This window comes from Pan paniscus, chromosome 6 (genome assembly GCF_029289425.2).
Source record: "Pan paniscus chromosome 6, NHGRI_mPanPan1-v2.0_pri, whole genome shotgun sequence".
NCBI classification, from domain to species: Eukaryota; Metazoa; Chordata; class Mammalia; order Primates; family Hominidae; genus Pan; species Pan paniscus.
In genome coordinates this window covers 105380691-105399587 of record NC_073255.2, presented here as the reverse complement: position 1 = coordinate 105399587, position 18897 = coordinate 105380691, and the positions used below count along the sequence as shown (strand labels likewise).

General features: G+C 39.6%; 1 protein-coding gene across 3 annotated transcripts in view; it reads left to right on the top strand.

The window, feature by feature from the left end:
* ABCB1 (ATP binding cassette subfamily B member 1) overlaps positions 1–17018 on the top strand; it is a 208404-nt gene extending 191386 nt beyond the window's left edge. For all 3 annotated transcript variants that reach the window (XM_034964364.4, XM_008976306.6, XM_055114636.3), the window contains 7 exons: positions 12–112; positions 1424–1564; positions 4221–4377; positions 5460–5657; positions 11408–11614; positions 14822–14968; positions 16412–17018. In XM_034964364.4, the coding sequence (XP_034820255.1) occupies positions 12–112; positions 1424–1564; positions 4221–4377; positions 5460–5657; positions 11408–11614; positions 14822–14968; positions 16412–16618 (1158 nt within the window). In that variant the 3' untranslated portion in view covers positions 16619–17018. The remainder of the gene's footprint in view (positions 1–11; positions 113–1423; positions 1565–4220; positions 4378–5459; positions 5658–11407; positions 11615–14821; positions 14969–16411) is intronic.
* The last annotated feature ends 1879 nt before the right edge of the window (positions 17019–18897 follow it).

The window sequence follows — 18897 nt, the reverse complement described above, 5'->3', positions numbered from 1 at the left end:
GTCTGTTACAGATCGCTTCTGAAGCAATAGAAAACTTCCGAACCGTTGTTTCTTTGACTCAGGAGCAGAAGTTTGAACATATGTATGCTCAGAGTTTGCAGGTACCATACAGGTAATAACCGCTGAAGAGTGGGAGGAGAGTGTGAATAATTTTTCAATCATCATATTTGTTTTCAGAGGGATTACTTTGGCTAGAAGGTAGGGAGCAAGTGGAGAAAGTGCTCGAAGGTAACCCATTGAGAAACAGTTGTAATTATGCAAGAGAGAAAGTACAAGACCCTGAACTAAGGCAGGGACATCTCTGAGGTAGAACCTGTAAGAATGGGTCACTGATGAGAAGGGAGGGAGACATGATGCTGAGAATGACTATCTGATGTCCAGGTAGGATATGACCCTATAATTTGCTCTAGTTGAAAATGAGTTATTTATGGAACCTGAAATTTGAGGTACCTGTGGGACACAGAGAGGATGGTGCTTCCTGGATTTACCTGTCTTTCTGCTTTTTACCCCTTCTCCAGTGCAGACCTTCTTCCTTTAACACAGTCATCCCAGTGAAGGCTCTAATAAGTGGTGTGAACATAAGCAAGCCCAAGCTTTCTGAGTCTGTTTCTTATAATAAAAGGAGAGAGCTGGACCTTATTGATGGATTTTTAAGCTTTTATTTTAAAAAAATGATGGTAGAGCCTTTTTGTCTAAAAAAAAATTATTTGAAATCTTCATATGTGATGAAGGTAAAAGCAGAGTTGATCTGGTAGCAGGAGGGGTTGGAAGCCCAGGGCTGCCCACTTGCTAACCTGCCCCCACCCACACCTCCATATCACTGAGCTGGATCCATATCATGATTCTAGAATGTCAACCCCCTTTTAAAGCCTTTTCTAAGACCCCTGAAGAATTTAGTGCTTCTCCTTTCTTCCTATAACAGATTATTCATAAGGCACCTCTAATGCATAAATAGTAATTCAACTCAAGTCAGGTCTCCTAAGTCAAGAACATGCCTGTTTCCTCTATGTCAACCCATCATGGCCCCTTCACCTTGTAGGTGTTGGGTAACTGTGTGCGGAATGAATATTTATGTAGAGTACTTCCATACTATGTGTCCAAAAGTGGGGAGAAAGGGAGATAACTTTTACTTATTGATCCCTAACCGGCTCTTTACAGTCATTGGATTATTTTCTCTTTACATCAACACTTTGAGGTGTAGTTAATTCTACATTAAAGATAAAAACACTGAGTCTCAGAGGTTAGGCAGTTTCCCAAATTTGCACAACTGTTAAGTGTAAAGTGAGGACCAAACTTAGTTCTTTGGAAACGAAACTCATTTTTGTCGGTCATGCCTCTGTGCCCTACTGCCAACCTATCAAAAGTTACATTTTAAGGACTGAGAAATGAAAGTGGAATGAGTTTTCAAATGTCTTCTTTTCAGAAACTCTTTGAGGAAAGCACACATCTTTGGAATTACATTTTCCTTCACCCAGGCAATGATGTATTTTTCCTATGCTGGATGTTTCCGGTTTGGAGCCTACTTGGTGGCACATAAACTCATGAGCTTTGAGGATGTTCTGTTGTAAGTATTGGGCTATTATTTAGTTAAACTCTAAAAATAAAGCTGGGATGAACATGCTTCATGTCTAGATAGGAAACCCTACTGTGAAGCCTCATGAAGAGATTCTGGTGATTCCTAAATCGGCATTTTTGCCTCTGAGTCTTCATGTGCCACCATTGAAGCACCCCCTTTCATTTGGAGGAGCAGTAACTTCTTTCCTCATTGCTGGCTCACACATAGCTGACCTTTCCAAATCTGTGACTGAGTGGAGTGATTCCATTCGGAGATTTTGAGAAGGCCTTGGCATTTGGGAAGAAGCCTAGCCCTGAGCAAGGAGTCTGACTGGCTCCTTTTAAAGGACTTTCTTACAGAGCAAGTAAAATACAGATGTGTTGTACTAAGTTCTGCAAGCCTTTGGCAATTCCAGGATAGGCTTACTTTCCCTTGATAAGAGAGGAGTTGGAAGGTAAGAGCCAAATGAATTCAGAAATGACAAAGGAAAAGTTATATTGGGATTTTTCTGCTACATTGTTCTGAATGTAGATAATTGTACCTCGGTCAGAGGAAGATAAGCCTGAAGCAATTATACTACAAAAGTACCCAAATATGCAATTTGGCGGTCAAAAGTATGTGTAATCTTTCTGAGCTTCTAGATTTGGAGGTGGGTAAGATTCTGCCTCTTGATAGCATAACGTAATTAGTAGCGATATAATTTTATATTTAAACCAGAATCATATAAGCCTGGCAGTATAATGTGTTAGTATAGTATTTCTGTCCTTTTTAAACATTGAGTTGTTCATGCATTACAGTTTGCTCAGGATGACCCCCAAAAAGACATCTAAATTTCCATTAAAGATGTACATTGGACAAATGATATGCAGGTGCTATTTGTGATTATGGCCTAGAGATCAAAACCAAGTATCACTGGCATTGGGGCTTTGATTAGATAATTATTTGATATATTGCTTTACTCCAAAAAATTGAATTGATGAAAGTTGCTGACATTGGGGCATTTAGGTTTGCAAAATCAACCTTCCAAGTTAAGGAAAAGGAAGACCTGTCTGAAGAACAGTGCATTAGAAAAAGGTCCCATAGGTTTAAATGATCACAAGTCCAAGATTAACTATCGGTGTTTTATTTAGTGCTAGTTAAACAAACAAACAAACAAAAACTAATGACACAATATGCTACACAAACATAGGCATAGAGTCCAGAGGAAAGAAAGCGATGAATTCCCTGTATTCTGGGAGGGTTCCCAAGTATTATGTCTGTTCCAGGCTTGTGTTTAAAAAAAGCATATTAATAAATGTGTCCAGAGAAGGGCAGTGAAAGGAGTTATCAAAGAAGCAAAGGAGTTTTTAGCAATATTTCAAGACTTGTAGGCCTGTCTTATGTAAAAGGAAGTAAATTTTTTCTTCAGTTTGAAAAAGAACTGTTTAACAATAGACAATCAAACATGCTACTTCCTAAAACAGAGGATGGAAGCCAATTTAGGGGAGGTGTCCAGGCACGAACATGGAGAGCTGGTCTTGATACCTGTAAGGTCCTTCCCAACTTTAAGTTACTGTGATTCCCATGTCATAGATAAGAATGTCAATGCATCTTAAGAGCAACATGATATCTGGCTCTGTAAGAAACTTTCTTTTTGTTGCGCAATTCATAGGTTTTTAAGAATCTGATGTAATTCCAACATCACTGACTGTATCCGTTGTTGATTACCACAATAATGCTGTGTAACAATCAGCCACTAAACCTCAGAGACATACATATTTTTGCCCACAAACCTGTGGGTTAGCTGTGAAGTTCTACTGATCTGGATTAGGCATAGTGGATCTCAGCTGGACTTACTCATGTGTCTGTAGTGGATTGTGTCTGTAGCTGGTTGGTTGGGATTCAGACAGCTCTCCTCCATGTGTGCCTCATCCTCCAGCAGGCTATCCTGGGTTTGAGACAGTGGCAGAATTCTGAGAGAGAGAGAGAGAAAGAGAGAGAGAACACATGCATGCATGCTCACAAAGCATATAAGGCCCCCTGAGTCATAGGCTTGGAACTGGCAAAAGTGATTTCTACCATATCCTGTTGGCCAAAGCAAGTCACAAGGCCATCCCAGATTCAAAGGGTGCTGCAAAGGTCACAGTGCAAGAAGATGAGGATACAGAGAGAGGTATACAGAGGGAAAAAAATGGGCCATTTTGCAATCAATCTATCACATTGACATGAACTTATAAGGAAATGTGTTTGTTTTATTTTTAACATCTGTTTTATAACTATTAGAGGCAAAGCTCTCTGGTTATAGAAGTGTCAACTTTTGGCCAGGCATGGTGGCTCACACCTATAATCCCGGCACTTTTGGAGGCTGAAGCAGGAGGTTCACTTCAGCCCGGTAGTTCGAGACCAGCCTGGGCAATATAGGGAGACCCCCATCTCTACAAAAAATAAAAAATTAGCTGGTGTGGTCACGCACAGTTGTAGTCCCAGCTACTACAGAGGCTGAGGTGGGAAGATCGCTTAAGCCCTGGAGATCATATCTTTAGTGAGCTCTGATTGCACTACTGCACTCCAGCCTGGGCAACACAGGAAGACCCCACCTCAAAAAAAAAAAAAAAAAAAAGGAGTGTCAGCTTTCTAGCATTGTGATGGTAATGCTGTGCACATGTTTTGTGTTTGTGCTTTCCAGAGTATTTTCAGCTGTTGTCTTTGGTGCCATGGCCGTGGGGCAAGTCAGTTCATTTGCTCCTGACTATGCCAAAGCCAAAATATCAGCAGCCCACATCATCATGATCATTGAAAAAACCCCTTTGATTGACAGCTACAGCACGGAAGGCCTAACGCCGGTGAGTTTGATGTTTCAACTGTTTGATCTACTCCTGACTCCTGAATGAAAGTATTTTAAGTGGAAACTTAATAAAATTTGTACTTTCAAATATGCTGATGATAAAATAAAACTTCCTAGATCATAGATTCCTTTCAATAACTGCTAATAATATACATCAACATTCAGTACTTTTACATAGCAAAGGTTATAGGGAAATAGGAATACTGCTCACTTTATAAGCAAAATCTATTAATCAGATTTTTTAAAAACAATTTTTTTAAGAGACAGAGTCTTACTCTGTCATCCAGGCTGAAGTGCAGCAGTATGATCATAGCTCACTGCAGCCTTGATCTTCTGGGCTCAAGCGATCCTCCTGCCTCAGCCTCCCAAGTAACTGGGACTACAAGCGCGTGCCATCATGCCCAGCTAATTTTTTAATTATTTGTAGAGACAGGGTCTCGTTATGTTGCCCAGGCTGGTTATCAGATTTTATTGTATGTAAGTTACTGTATTCCTGAGGAACAGATTTGAGTTATTGTAGCTGTATTGCATATTCATATTGTCTTAACAATACATGCTATGAAAGCTTTTACTCTTTTAGATCTCATTTATTAAATTCTAGCAGTCTGAGGTCAAGCACAGTGGCTCATGCCTGTAATCCCAGCACTTTGGGAGGCCAAGGTGGGTGGATCACTTGAGGTCAGGAGTTCGAGACCAGCTTGGCCAATATGGTGAAACTCCATCTCAAATAAAAATTAAAAAAAAAGATTAGCTGGGTGTGGTGGCACACGCCTGTAATCCCAGCTACTTGGGAGGCTGAGGTACGATAATTGCTTGAACCTGGGGGGTGGAGGTTGCAGTGAGCTGAGATCATGCCACTGCACTCCAGCCTGGGTGACAGAGTGAGACTCTGTCTCAAAAAAATAAAAAATAAATAAATAATAAAATTAAAATAAAATAAATAAATTCTAGCAGTTTGAAGTGAAGCCAATTGTAACACAAATTAATTATCTTCTGACACCTGGTAATCGAGAGAGTTAGCTATACACTTTATTTTCAGTATTGCAGCATTCAAATTTACTGTTATTCTTCTCATTGCAGAACACATTGGAAGGAAATGTCACATTTGGTGAAGTTGTATTCAACTATCCCACCCGACCGGACATCCCAGTGCTTCAGGGACTGAGCCTGGAAGTGAAGAAGGGCCAGACGCTGGCTCTGGTGGGCAGCAGTGGCTGTGGGAAGAGCACAGTGGTCCAGCTCCTGGAGCGGTTCTACGACCCCTTGGCAGGGAAAGTGGTGAGCACACTTTCACATTTAGCTCAGTTCAGGTTTTCATCATCCAAATGTCTGAATGTATTTAATTCTCAACTATAAGCCATGTTTTTTCAAACCTTTAAACAACAGTCCCACTTGGATAAAGTCTGACAGCCTAAATATGGTCTCCAAGTGGTGTCATCTGTCCCAGCCAACTTCTCCAGGCTCCCCTCAACACTACCCCTCTACCCTCCTTTGCAAGCACCCTTTGTACCACCTGTCTCCCTTGCTGTACTTAGGTTTCAGCTGACTTGAGAAGAACCAACAAAAATGGAAGTAGCCAGAAAGATACAGGACAGGTGCTAGGAGTGAGATGAAAGCCAAGGATGGAGACTGTTTCAAAGATGGTGGTCAGCAATGACAGATGGTATAGAGAGATTGGGTAAGGAGGAGACTGAGAAGACATGATAGAATCTAGCAATGAATGGGCTATTTCTGACATTTTAAAATATTCTTAGTGAAGTAGTGATGGTAGGAAACAGTTAAGGGTGGCTGAAGTATGGTTAGGGGAAGAAATGGAGATGTAAGTGAGCATAGATTATCAAGAAGATGGAAAGTAAAAGAAAGGCAAATAAGGACAGCACTTGAGTGGGGAGGCAGAGTCCAGGGAAAATGTTTAGGGGTTGAACTCTTGAGCATTTTTATGACTGGGGATGAGACAAAATCATTGATGGAGAGAGGGCATTGAAACATCATCTGAGGAAAAAAAAGTAGAATCAACAAATTTGGGAAATGTAAAAAGAACATGGAAGTGTGCCCTTTTGTCTTAGTTGCTGGGGATGAGGGAGGTGTCTGGCAGGGAGTAGTGAGTTTAAACAACTATGATGGGGGATAGGAAAGAAGACAAACTAGGAAGGAATAGAATTAAGAGCAAGACATTTTCATTATGTAGGCACGTAATTAGTTGTACTGAGAAGTGATATTTAAAATTCTTAACAATGGGAACAGCATGGACACTGACCAATCAGAATGGATGCCTGCTAGTACAAGTCAGATGGATGCCCACCCGCTGTGTATGGACGCTAGTAGCATTTAATGACTCAAATGAAAAGAGAGTTTTCAATCTTTAGTCTAGGACTCTTTTTACTTCCTCACAGCGGTCACTCTTACTCATAAATGTTTGTTATTGTATTCAAAGACAGTTATGCCTTTATTCAGTTTACTCTTAAATCATTACAAGCTTGTTCCCTACTTTTACTCTCTTGCTTTATATTTTCTGTGAACTCTGATTGTGTCCTTCAATTTTGTGGTGAGCTTAAAAACAGGACTCTAAATAAAGACGTCGCTGACAGCCAAAGCAATTAGAGAGGAAATGTTAGCTCTCAGACACTGATTATGGCCCTCAACAGACAGTTATTAAGTGGTGTGTTAAAGATCGTGCTATAATGAATTGTAGGGCATGATATCTGCCCTCAAATACTTTAACTGAGCAGATGGGGCATATACTTTTGTGAGTTAAAGGAGATAGGCCTAGAGCTAGTTCTTAAGAGATAAGGATTTGCATATGGGTGAACAGTAGGGATGACATTCAATGTAAGAGAAAATACAAGCTGCAATCAGTGATTTGTTCCCAATGCAGCAAATAGGACACTTTGGCTGAAATGGGAGTTTAGTTTGAGTAGTGGTTCTCAAACTTCTCTGATGAGAACTCATGTAGGAAAGATTTAAAAATGTCACCATCCACTAATGTACTCATAGTCACTTTCCAGTGGGAAAAACACTTGGTGATAACAAAATGTTGGAGTTGAAAACAACAATACAATACAGCACAATAATGATACAATAAGGAATAATTAATGATTATTCTGCAAGTATATAAACACAAGCAGAACATAATAAAACATGGACAGCATCAGTTACAGTTCAGAGTAGGAAACAGAAACTGCCCTAGGTATTTCAAGTAGATAAGTATTTAATAAAGGGAATTACATGCTTACAAAATCTTTGGAAGGGCTGGAAGAGTGAAAGAAAGGAGGCTATTTGCTCCCAGACTTCCAAATCACAGCACTGCAGCTGTGATTCTGTAACCAAGAAGCTGCAGAAAATTATGCCGATATCACAGCTGTTCCAAATTTAAAGACACGAGACTAGAATCTGGCTGTTGCAGAAATTCTTGTCTGCCAAAGATGAGTTAAGCCGTTAGCTTACCACAGCTGCTGAAGGAGAGCTGGTGTCTACCTCCCAGATTTTACATTGTGCATCTCCCTGGTAGACCCTGACTTACTTCCAGAACCAAGGGAAACTGGGAAATAGTTTTTAGCCTTCTAGTCCCTTGATGTATAAAAGGTCAGACACAGAAGTATATGAAAATGAATGCTGAGTGCATAGGACAGTAAGCATCCCAAGACATTATTGATAATGCACTGAAAACAAAGTGTCCTCATTTATTGCAGGAATATCCATTATCTTCTCCTGTGCATTTGCACTAGGGCTTGGAAATACTGCCAGATGGTGCACTGCAGCCAGACTTCTCAGCAGAAAGTGTCCACAATAAACTCTAGTAAATGTACAAAGTTTTGTTTATGGACATCAATGAGTAGCCCTGAATAACTCAGTGGATTACTACTAATTAGTTTTTATTGCCATGTAAAAATGAGTCTGTGGATTTGAGCATAAGAATTAAAGAAAGGATTGGACCCTAAGGACCCCCTGAAGTCATGAAATTCTCGTGACCATCAGTGGACCTTGAATCCCATGTTGAAAAACATTGACCTGAAGTGGTGGTTCTAAAGCTTCGGTGAATATTAGAATGGCCTCAAGAGCTAGTAAAAAACACAGCCGGCCTGGATTATTCAAGTAGGCTAGGGTTTGGCCTTTTATTTTTATAATATTCCGAGGTGATTCTGATGCCAACCATCATTCGAGAGCCACTGAACTGGTAAATTTGAAGAAAGATTTAGGTTAAATTGTGGAGAGTCTTGAATAATTAAGCTATGAAATTGTGAAGATGGGAGGATCCTCCAAGTTTTGAGGGACCTGAAGGTTATACAATTGTAGGGATTCAACTTAAAGTAAAAAAAAAAATTTTTTTTGAATGCTAAATTAGATACAAAAGTGGATATTTACTTCAAATGAAAAAAAAATCATAACCAAATACTGGAAGCTTAAAGATTTTGGTCCCTTTTCATTTTTAGGCAATTTATCATCAATACTTACAGGGAAGAGCTTCCTGACTACAGCCTTGCCTCCCTCCCACCCAGAAAACTGTTCGACTTCCCAGAATTTACATGTAATTGAGGGCTCTTGAAGCTTAACCTTCATCAGCGTCACTGTTAAATCACCCCTGCTTTGAGTCTTCCCCTTACCTTTCCTTTCTCCCCTTTCCAGTCTCTCCCATATACAACAGTCAGAACCCCCTTTGGGATACAATTAGAAGCTGCTTGTCATTGTCTGGTTATAACCCAAGAAGTGCCTGAGGCAAGATGGGGGCATTCCCCTTTCAAGGGGGGACACAAAATATCTTTCAGTTGTGAGGTATTAGTGTTACCAAAACCCAATCTATAGTGTTTAGATCCAGTCTTGGTTTTCCCCCAATTACTAATTGTGTGACCTTGTATAAGTTACTTAACTTTGCTCATTTCCTTATCAGTAAAATGGGAATTAACATCACAGTGACCTTATAAGTGTTGCTATGAAGGTTAAACAAGAGACTGTATGAGACATGCTTATCACAGAACCTACAACGTTGTCAGTGCTTGATTTTTAAAAATTAATTATTATTTCACAGTAAATATGCATAGAAGAATACACATTTAACATTTACATTTTTGCGCTAATGAAAGCAAGCAATAGACTTAACAATCTACAATAGAGATAGCCAATCATTTTAATCTGGCCTTTCATTATTTCTTACCAATAGGTTTACTTTCCTAGTTATATTTTTATTTAGGCCAGGATTTTTTGAGCACTTCTCATAGATTCCCCAGAGTTCCTTGGTCTTTCCTCAGACCAACACCATTCCTCAGCCAAAGAAGCTCTGCTTCTTTGATCTGTTTTACATTCTAGGCATCTAAACTTGTTTTACTTAAAGAAAGAATTCTTCAGTCAACACAGGTTTTAAATAGTTTGGAATTCTAGGGTATTATGTGGGGACGAGGAGGCCCAAGAGTGTATTCAGTGTAATGAAGAAACTCGTTATAACTTGCTGAGATTATTCAGATTTGCCTGCGATTATATTAGTTAGGCAGTGTCTGTTTTCCTCCCAGGGGTGTAAACCTGGAAAATTACAACAAAAACAAAAGCAAAAACCAAACTCCTCCTTTCCTTAAATTTCCACTTCTCAAGTACAGTGTTTTATCTAACAAGATCTGCTGCTTAGCCACATCCTTGTTTGGCTTTCACTGTCTCTCTCCACCCTCTATTTTCCACCTTCATTTATTAACATTGTAAGGAAGCCTGGAGCATACATGTGTGGAATAGTCTCCATGGCAACTCAGCTTGGAACTAATAAGGTTATGGGAGAGCTTCCATCCCTGCACCTGCCAGTGTCACAAGCAGAAGCCATGTTCCTGTAGCAAAGATTGTACTCTACTGCTAGCCAGCTGTCCCCTTGAGCCACCCAGCCAGGCACATGGGATACAGAGAGTATATGGCTCAGCACGCACTAGTCACTACTATTAGAAAAGCTCAAAGCTGAGTCACTGGTGCCTTCTTCAGAAGGGATGAACAGCTCTCTCACTTGAATGCCAGAAAATTATCTTGCAAAGCAGACCTATCTGGTAGACATATTTGCATCAGAGTAGGGCTTGTTATCAGCAAGGCTGTAAGGTGCCCTCCCCAGTCTTCTGCAGGATAATCCAGGGAGCCAGATTATAGAGAAAGGGCAGCCCTCTGTTCCTACTCATCTGGCTCAGTATTGAGGATCTCCATTCACCCTTTCCTACCCCTGTTCACCTATCCATCCCCTGTAGTTCCTGACCTGCAAAGCTATTATGTGGTCATAGTTGTTATTTATTTCCATGCTAATCCTGGGCACTGTGTCTCTGAAAAATGGAGATTTAAGAATAAGGCTGTCAGGATACATCTCAGAATTATTAGGCGTTGTATTAGTGTGGCTGCTATAACCACTTGCCACAAATTCAGTGGCTTAAAACAACACCAATTTATGACTTTACACTTCTGGAGGTCAGAAGTCTAAAATAGGTCTCAGTGGGCTCATATCAAGTGTCAGGAGGGCTGTGTTCCTTCTAGAGGCTCCGAAGGATGATCTGTTTTCTTGCTTGTGGCCCCTTCCTCCATTTTCAAAACGAGCAGTGGCTGGTTGAGTCTTTCTCACACTGCATTTGCTGATACTCTCCTCCCTCCTTCTTCTTCAGTTAAGAGCCCTTATGATTACATTAGGTTCACCAAGATAATTCAGGATAATCTTATTTTACAGTCAGCTGATTAGCAACCTTACATCTACTACTTTAGTTTCTTTTTGCCATGTAACATAACACATTCACAGGATCCAGGGATTAGGACACAGATGTCTTGTGGGAGAGGGAACATTATTCTGCCTACCACATGCATACATCAGAAACCATGGTTGAAACACAGGAAACATGACAGTTCCTCAAGGCATACAATTATGACCTTGTTGCGTTAACCTTAACTATCCAAATTTTAATCACACAAACTTTTCCTTGATTTCACAGTAACTTGGCAGTTTCAGTGTAAGAAATAATGATGTTAATTGTGCTACATTCAAAGTGTGCTGGTCCTGAAGTTGATCTGTGAACTCTTGTTTTCAGCTGCTTGATGGCAAAGAAATAAAGCGACTGAATGTTCAGTGGCTCCGAGCACACCTGGGCATCGTGTCCCAGGAGCCCATCCTGTTTGACTGCAGCATTGCTGAGAACATTGCCTATGGAGACAACAGCCGGGTGGTGTCACAGGAAGAGATCGTGAGGGCAGCCAAGGAGGCCAACATACATGCCTTCATTGAGTCACTGCCTAATGTAAGTCTCTCTTCAAATAAACAGCCTGGGAGCATGTGGCAGCCTCTCTGGCCTATAGTTTGATTAATAAGGGGCTGGTTTCCCAGAAGTGAAGAGAAATTAGCAACCAAATCACACCCTTACCTGTATACAAGCATCTGGCCACACTTCCTGTTTGGGTTAGTTGTTACCTTTACCTGATCACCTGACCCTCCTTGTGAGGAAGGGATGAAAGTGTTCGACCACTTCAGGTTTAGGAGAGAGGAACATTTCTGGGATAGGAGAACTGGAAAAATTGTCTCAATCCAAAGCTATAGGCTTGAGGCTCCACCTTTTTCAGCCTTAGGGGTAAGTACAATATCTGGAAAGCCTTTCACTTTAAGTCCAAGTACAGAGTCTGGGTCCCCACCTGCACATGCTGCTTCTGGCCTGCTGAGGAAGTAGGCATGATTGTCTCTCCCCTATTTCTCTTCCTTCTTCCTCCTTGCAGCTCTCTCCCAAGCCTCAAAAGTCACTGTGGAGTCAGTCCAGTCCAGAGGGCTGAACCCATGCCAGAAAGAGTGCTCTCTCTGAATAAGGGTTGAGCCATTAAAGTGACCATGGTATCATGTAATCTCTCATCATCATACATTTCATGGGCCCCAAACTTTGTTTACAGTGAATGGTTGAAATCTTTTCTAGGGCTCCCTGGGCTGTGGTCCTATGGGTGTCCTCTGAATTCCTCCTAGGAAGTTGGATAAATGGAACCTCTCATCCTCTCTCAAGCCCCCCTAGGTCCTGTGTATTAGTTTTTGCAAGTTGAATATTCCTTTTCCAAAATACTTGGGACCAGAAGTGTTTTGGATTTTGGAATATTTGCATATACATAATTCACTTATATTTCATGTATACCTTATACACATAGCCAGAAGGCAATTTTATACAAATTTTTAATAACTTTGAGCATGAAACAAAGTTTTGACTGTGTTTTGACTGTGACCTGTCACATGAGATCATGTGTGAAATTTTCCACTTGTGGCATCATGTTGGTGCTCAAAAAGTTTCAGAATTTCAGATTTTGAATTTTTTGGATTATGGATGTTCAACCTGTATTAAAAGTCCAAAATTAGATTTTTTCCAACCTTTATTTTAGACTTAGGGGGTACATGTACAGGTTTATTATACCTGGGTATATTGCATGATGCTGAGGTTTCAGGGTACAAATGATCCTGTCACCTAGGTACTGAGCACAGAACCCAATAGGTAGTTTTTCAACACTTACCCCCCTTCCCTCCCTACACTAATAGTCCTCAGTTTCTATTGTTGCCACTTTTCATCTATGAGTACCTGATGTTTAGCTGCCACTTATAAGTGAGAACATGCAGTATTTGGCTTTCTGTTCCTGCATTACTTTGCTTGGGATAATGGCCTCCAGCTGCATCCATGTTGCTGCAAAAGTTAGGTCCTATATTTTGAAGTGCTTCTCAACCTAGGTAATCTACCTCACCCATTATCACCAGTTATGCTCTTTATTCTAAGGAAGTGCCCCCTAAAACAAAGCTCAGGAGCCTCAACCCGGCAGGGAAGACAGTTTCCTCATGAGGCAGGCAAGCAACACCAGGTGGCTCTCTTTCCCAAGATTCCCTTCTTCCATAGGCTCTTCTTTGGATAACTGCTGACACCAATCTCATTAAGTCCCAGGGAGGTGGCCTTGTCTCCCACTCTCCTTTCACAGTCTAGCCCAACTAGATAATTGACCCTTCTCCAGGCTCAAACATTTAAAACAGAAAGCTCCAATCCCCTTTACTGATGAGAGGATAGTGGTTCTCAAGTATAGACACGGATCAGCATCACCTGGGAACCTGTTAGGACTGCAGATCCAGCAATCCACGTTTTAAGAGCCCAGGTAATACTGTTGCAGGCTCAAGTTGGGGAACCACTGGGCTAGGGGTTAATAAAACACAAACACAGAGAGTAACTATTATCTATCTTTTTAAATATACTTTGCCCCTCTGGCATTTGTCTACCACAGGACAAATCCTGGTCTCTAATCTGTCACACAGAACACACCTGTAGACACCATAATTCTCTTCCTCAGTGTCTAGACCAGGAGAGAAAAGGTAAAACCCCTAAGTCCTATTACCTAAGGATCCACTTCTCCTAAGTGATTAATACTAGGATTTACCTCACCCTGTAGGTGGCTGGTTTAGTTACCTCCTTGTAAGACTGCCGCACTGCCTTTATCTGCCTCAACAGGATCAGTACTATATCAAGAGTGCAACTAGTAAACCCTCCACTCACATGAGACACACTTCAGTGCTCCTGCCTTCTGAGACAGCCACAGCTCTGGGGTAGAGCCAGTCCCAAGCATCTGCCAAAACCTCATCTGGCGTCTTCTCCCTCTATTTACAGGGGGAAACCCAGGGCTGAGTGCCACAAAACTAGGGTTGCCAGATACAGCAAATAAAAATAGGCAACCCTGTACTAAAATTTCAGCCTGGCAAGGGCCTAGAAATAATAAGATAGTATTGTTTTCTAGGTTACAAGTGCAGTCACATCCTGTTTCTGCTCTCTCCTGAGTAACCTTTAACTGCTGTCCCTATCGTCATAGTGAATAGCTGGTGACAATTATCCATTGTGGGAAACAACACGGGAAGAACTTTGGGAGCACTCTAACAACAAAAATGTTTAAAAAGGAGATGTTCATTTTCAAAGTTAGATATCAAAATGGAATCCTTTAAGTAGCATCCATTAAAATTGTTTAAGTGTTGGAGATACTTTCATAAAAACAGACACTAAAAGGCTGATATCCCAAGAATGTCTTTCCTCAATTTAAAATCATGCAGAGAGTGTCACCTGCTGGTTACAAGTAAGATGAGCTTCAATTATTTTATTATGAATACTTTGTTCAAATCAAATTTCCTTTCTCCTGCCAATCTTTGTCCCAAATATAATGAAACCAGAAGATGGAAGATACTAACATTGCAACAATATTCTTCTTCATTAAAATGCTGACCTGTTTACACTAAAACATATCATCTTAAGGCCCAAACATTTATTTTCAAATAGATAGTAAACCTGCCATTTTGGGCTTTTTTACTGTTCTTTCCTTAATTATTCATGAACCATTCTTAGCTTCTGAACCTAAATTTTTGGAGTATATAGAATCGTCTATCCTACTTTCTATAAGCAAGCTGTTAGAACTTTACTTTCAGTTCTACTTTCATAACAACAAAACCTTATTTACAGAAATATAGCACTAGAGTAGGAGACAAAGGAACTCAGCTCTCTGGTGGCCAGAAACAACGCATTGCCATAGCTCGTGCCCTTGTTAGACAGCCTCATATTTTGCTTTTGGATGAAGCCACATCAGCTCTGGATACAGAAAGTGAAAAGGTAAGAATTTAAATTGGGTTCATCCATACTTGAATCAGTCATCCTTAAAAATGCTGTATTCTCCATAGTAAAGAACAAAATGTAGCCAGATTATTGACTGTTACTTACATCACCTTTCAGTAAAATGTAAACACTTTCTGTAGCTGTTATTCAGGAGAGTAAAGATGACACAAGGCAGATTAGTCTTACAGCACATATGCTTCACAAACCATCACTAGATCACTTTGCGTTGACCTAAGAAGCTGCTTTCAGGAGCCGTATTTCCTACTTCTACTGGCAGCATCTCTTCAGCAACCATAAGGAAAAGTGGTAAAGACAATGTTAAAATCTGGCTGTACCTTTTAAGATAAATATTAGCAATCATTTCTAGTCAGAGAAAACGTTAAAAATTCAGATTATCTGAAAGACGAACTCAGTATGAGGTATTCTCTACTTTACAATAAAAAAATTCGGGAGTCTGTATTTGGCCTTTGCTCAGGCTTCTTGAATTTACTGTGAGCTGGATTTGAGGTCTGTTTTCAAGGATGTTGTAACATCCTTGAAACTAAGGTAAACACATTAGTAAATGTTTTTAAATGAGTCAGTGAACTGTATTTACTGCCTTAACTTTAAGAGTAGATGACTGCTGGCCGGCACCTACTGCCGTGGCTCACACCTGTGACCCCAACACTTTGGAAGGCTGAGGTGGGAGGATCACTTGAGCCCAGGAGTTTTGAGACCAGCCTGGGTAACACAGAGAGACATTGTCTCTACAAAAAATAAAATAATTAGCTAGGCATGGTGGTGGGAACTTGTAGTCCCAGCTACTCAGGAGGCTGAGGTGGAAGAATCACTTGAGCCCAGGAGGTTGAGGCTGCAGTAAGCCATGATTGTACCACTACACTCCACCCTGGTGACAGAGTGAGGCCCTGTTTCAAATAAAAAAAAAAGTTAGGGGTAGATAACTGCTGCCTTGGAACTAACCCAAATTAGGGTTCAGTCATCTGATATGACAAATCCTTTGTTTTCAAAAACCTGTTCTATTTCACTGACACCTTGTTAAGAAGGATCTATTGTTGTATTGTTGTGGAGCTTTTTTTTTTTTTCTTGAGATGGAGTCTCGCTCTGTCACCCAGGCTGGAGCACAGTGGCGCAATCTTGGCTCCCTGCAAGCTCTGCCTCCTGGGTTCACACCATTCTCCTGCCTCAGCCTCCCGACTAGCTGGGACTACAGGCACCCACCACCAAGCCCGGCTCATTTTTTGTATTTTTGATAGAGACGGGGTTTCACCGTGTTAGCCAGGATGGTCTCGATCTGACCTTGTAATCTGCCCGCCTTGGCCTCCCAAAGTGCTGGGATTACAAGCGTGAGCCACCGTGCCCGTCCTACTGTGGAGCTTTTTATGGAAGAGGAATTAGGGAAAAGAACTATTATGAGAATTAATCTATGTGATTATGGAATAGGTTGTCCAAGAAGCCCTGGACAAAGCCAGAGAAGGCCGCACCTGCATTGTGATTGCTCACCGCCTGTCCACCATCCAGAATGCAGACTTAATAGTGGTGTTTCAGAATGGCAGAGTCAAGGAGCATGGCACGCATCAGCAGCTGCTGGCACAGAAAGGCATCTATTTTTCAATGGTCAGTGTCCAGGCTGGAACAAAGCGCCAGTGAACTCTGACTGTATGAGACGTTAAATACTTTTTAATATTTGTTTAGATATTGCATTTATTCAAAGTTAAAAGCAAACACTTACAGAATTATGAAGAGGTATCTGTTTAACATTTCCTCAATCAAGTTCAGAGTCTTCAGAGACTTCGTAATTAAAGGAACAGAGTGAGAGACATCATCAAGTGGAGAGAAATCATAGTTTAAACTGCTTTATAAATTTTATAACAGAATTAAAGTAGATTTTAAAAGATAAAATGTGTAATTTTGTTTATATTTTCCCATTTGTACTGTAACTGACTGCCTTGCTTAAAGATTATAGAAGTAGCAAAAAGTATTGAAATGTTTGCATAAAGTGTCTATAATAAAACTAAAGTTTCATATGACCGGAGTCATCTTGTCCAAACTGCCTGTGAATATATCTTCTCTCAACTGGAATATTGTAGATAACTTCTGCTTTAAAAAAGTTTTCTTTAAATATACCTACTCATTTTTGTGGGAATGGTTAAGCAGTTTAAATAATTCCTGTTGTATATGTCTATTCACATTGGGTCTTACAGAACCATCTGGCTTCATTCTTCTTGGACTTGATCCTGCTGATTCCTGCATTTCCACATTAAGGTGGCTCTCAAACCCAAAACACAGATCAATATAAGATTTTAGGAGGTGGGGTGAGGCACAATTATGAAGTGCATATTATTCAGATGTATAGTAAATACTTTGCATTGCTTTTATAAAGGGTTCTTTAAGAATTTTTTAAGATTTTTACACTTCAAAGTACATTTACTTTTTGTCTTGATAATGAATCACTTTTGCCAGTAATTGGCCTCTTCCAAAAGTGATCCTTCTGACTTACAGATGTTTAAAATGTGCCATGAGTTTAACTACATCTTGATACAAACATGATAAAAAAAGAAAAAAATATATTCCAAAGGTTGGGAATCTGGATGACAAATTTTTAAAAATTAGCCAAAAAACATTATTAACATTATAAACTGTATTTACTATAAACAATTGCTATCTTAAATAAGCAACTTCTAAAAATAAAAAAAAGAAGCCATCACCTCCAGGAAAAAAAAAATAGGAAAGGATATAATCAGGTAATTCTCAAAGAAGAAATGCATGAGAAAAATGTATACAGTTTCAACAATCAAATAAATGCAAATTAAAACAAAATATCATTTTTTTGCCTTGTAATTTAATGATGAATAAAAAAATCTAATGTGATATTCCTTATTAGTTGAATTGGTTGATATAAACTTCTTTGTTATTTGATAATGTAAGTAAAAAATGTAAATGTATATCCTTCAAGACAGCAATTGTAATTATAAGGATTTAAGAGATATGTAAAAGGATACTTTTAGTAGCATTACTTATAATATTGAAAATTGGAAAGTTCTAAATATTTAACAGTAAGAAATTATACATTAAGTTTTGGTACATTCACAAAATGGAATACCATATAATCATTAGAAAATTAAGTTGAAGAATATTACAAAATATAATTTGTATAAAGAAAAAATGGTTGCCAAATGGCTTGAACAATATGGTGGCTTTTTTATATTATATATATAATAGAAATCTATATTTATGTATCTATAGTTATCTATATTTATGTATCTGTAACTATAGATACAGTTTATATATAATATATCTAATTTTATAATATATATAATTATATATAAAATATATATATTTAAACTTCTGAGAGACAGTCCAAAATAAACCAGAATTAGAAACAATTTTATCTCCTAAGTTTTCAGCTTTTGTTTTAAAATTTTAAGGCTTTAAAAAGTGTGCTTAGTTTAGGAAATTTCGATAAATTTATGTGAATAGAAGCATAAAACCATGTCACTTGGTTTGACTTCTTAAAGATTTTTCCCTCAACCGTTTGTATGTCTGCTGTAAGGACACTTCCTTTTTTTTTTTTTTTCTGAAGAAGAGTCTTGCTCTGTTGACCAGGCTAGACTAGAGTGCAGTGGTGATCTCGGCTCACTGCAACCTCCACCTCTGGGTTCAAGCGATTCTCCTGCCTCAGCCCCCTGAGTAGCTGGGATAAAAATTCTTAGATGTCTATAAAAAGAAAAATAAAAGTATTTTTTACTGTCATTTGCACAGTCTAGTTGCTGTAGTCGGTGACACTCGCTGGCTCTCTCTGAACCATGTTTCCCTATTCACTGTTTTGCCCTGGCTGGAGTTGCATGGAGGTGGAGCCCGTCCCAGGGCCTCCAGCTTTTTCTGCTTGAGTATATTGCTGCCCCTTTAGCATTAAAGGCTGGCAGAGA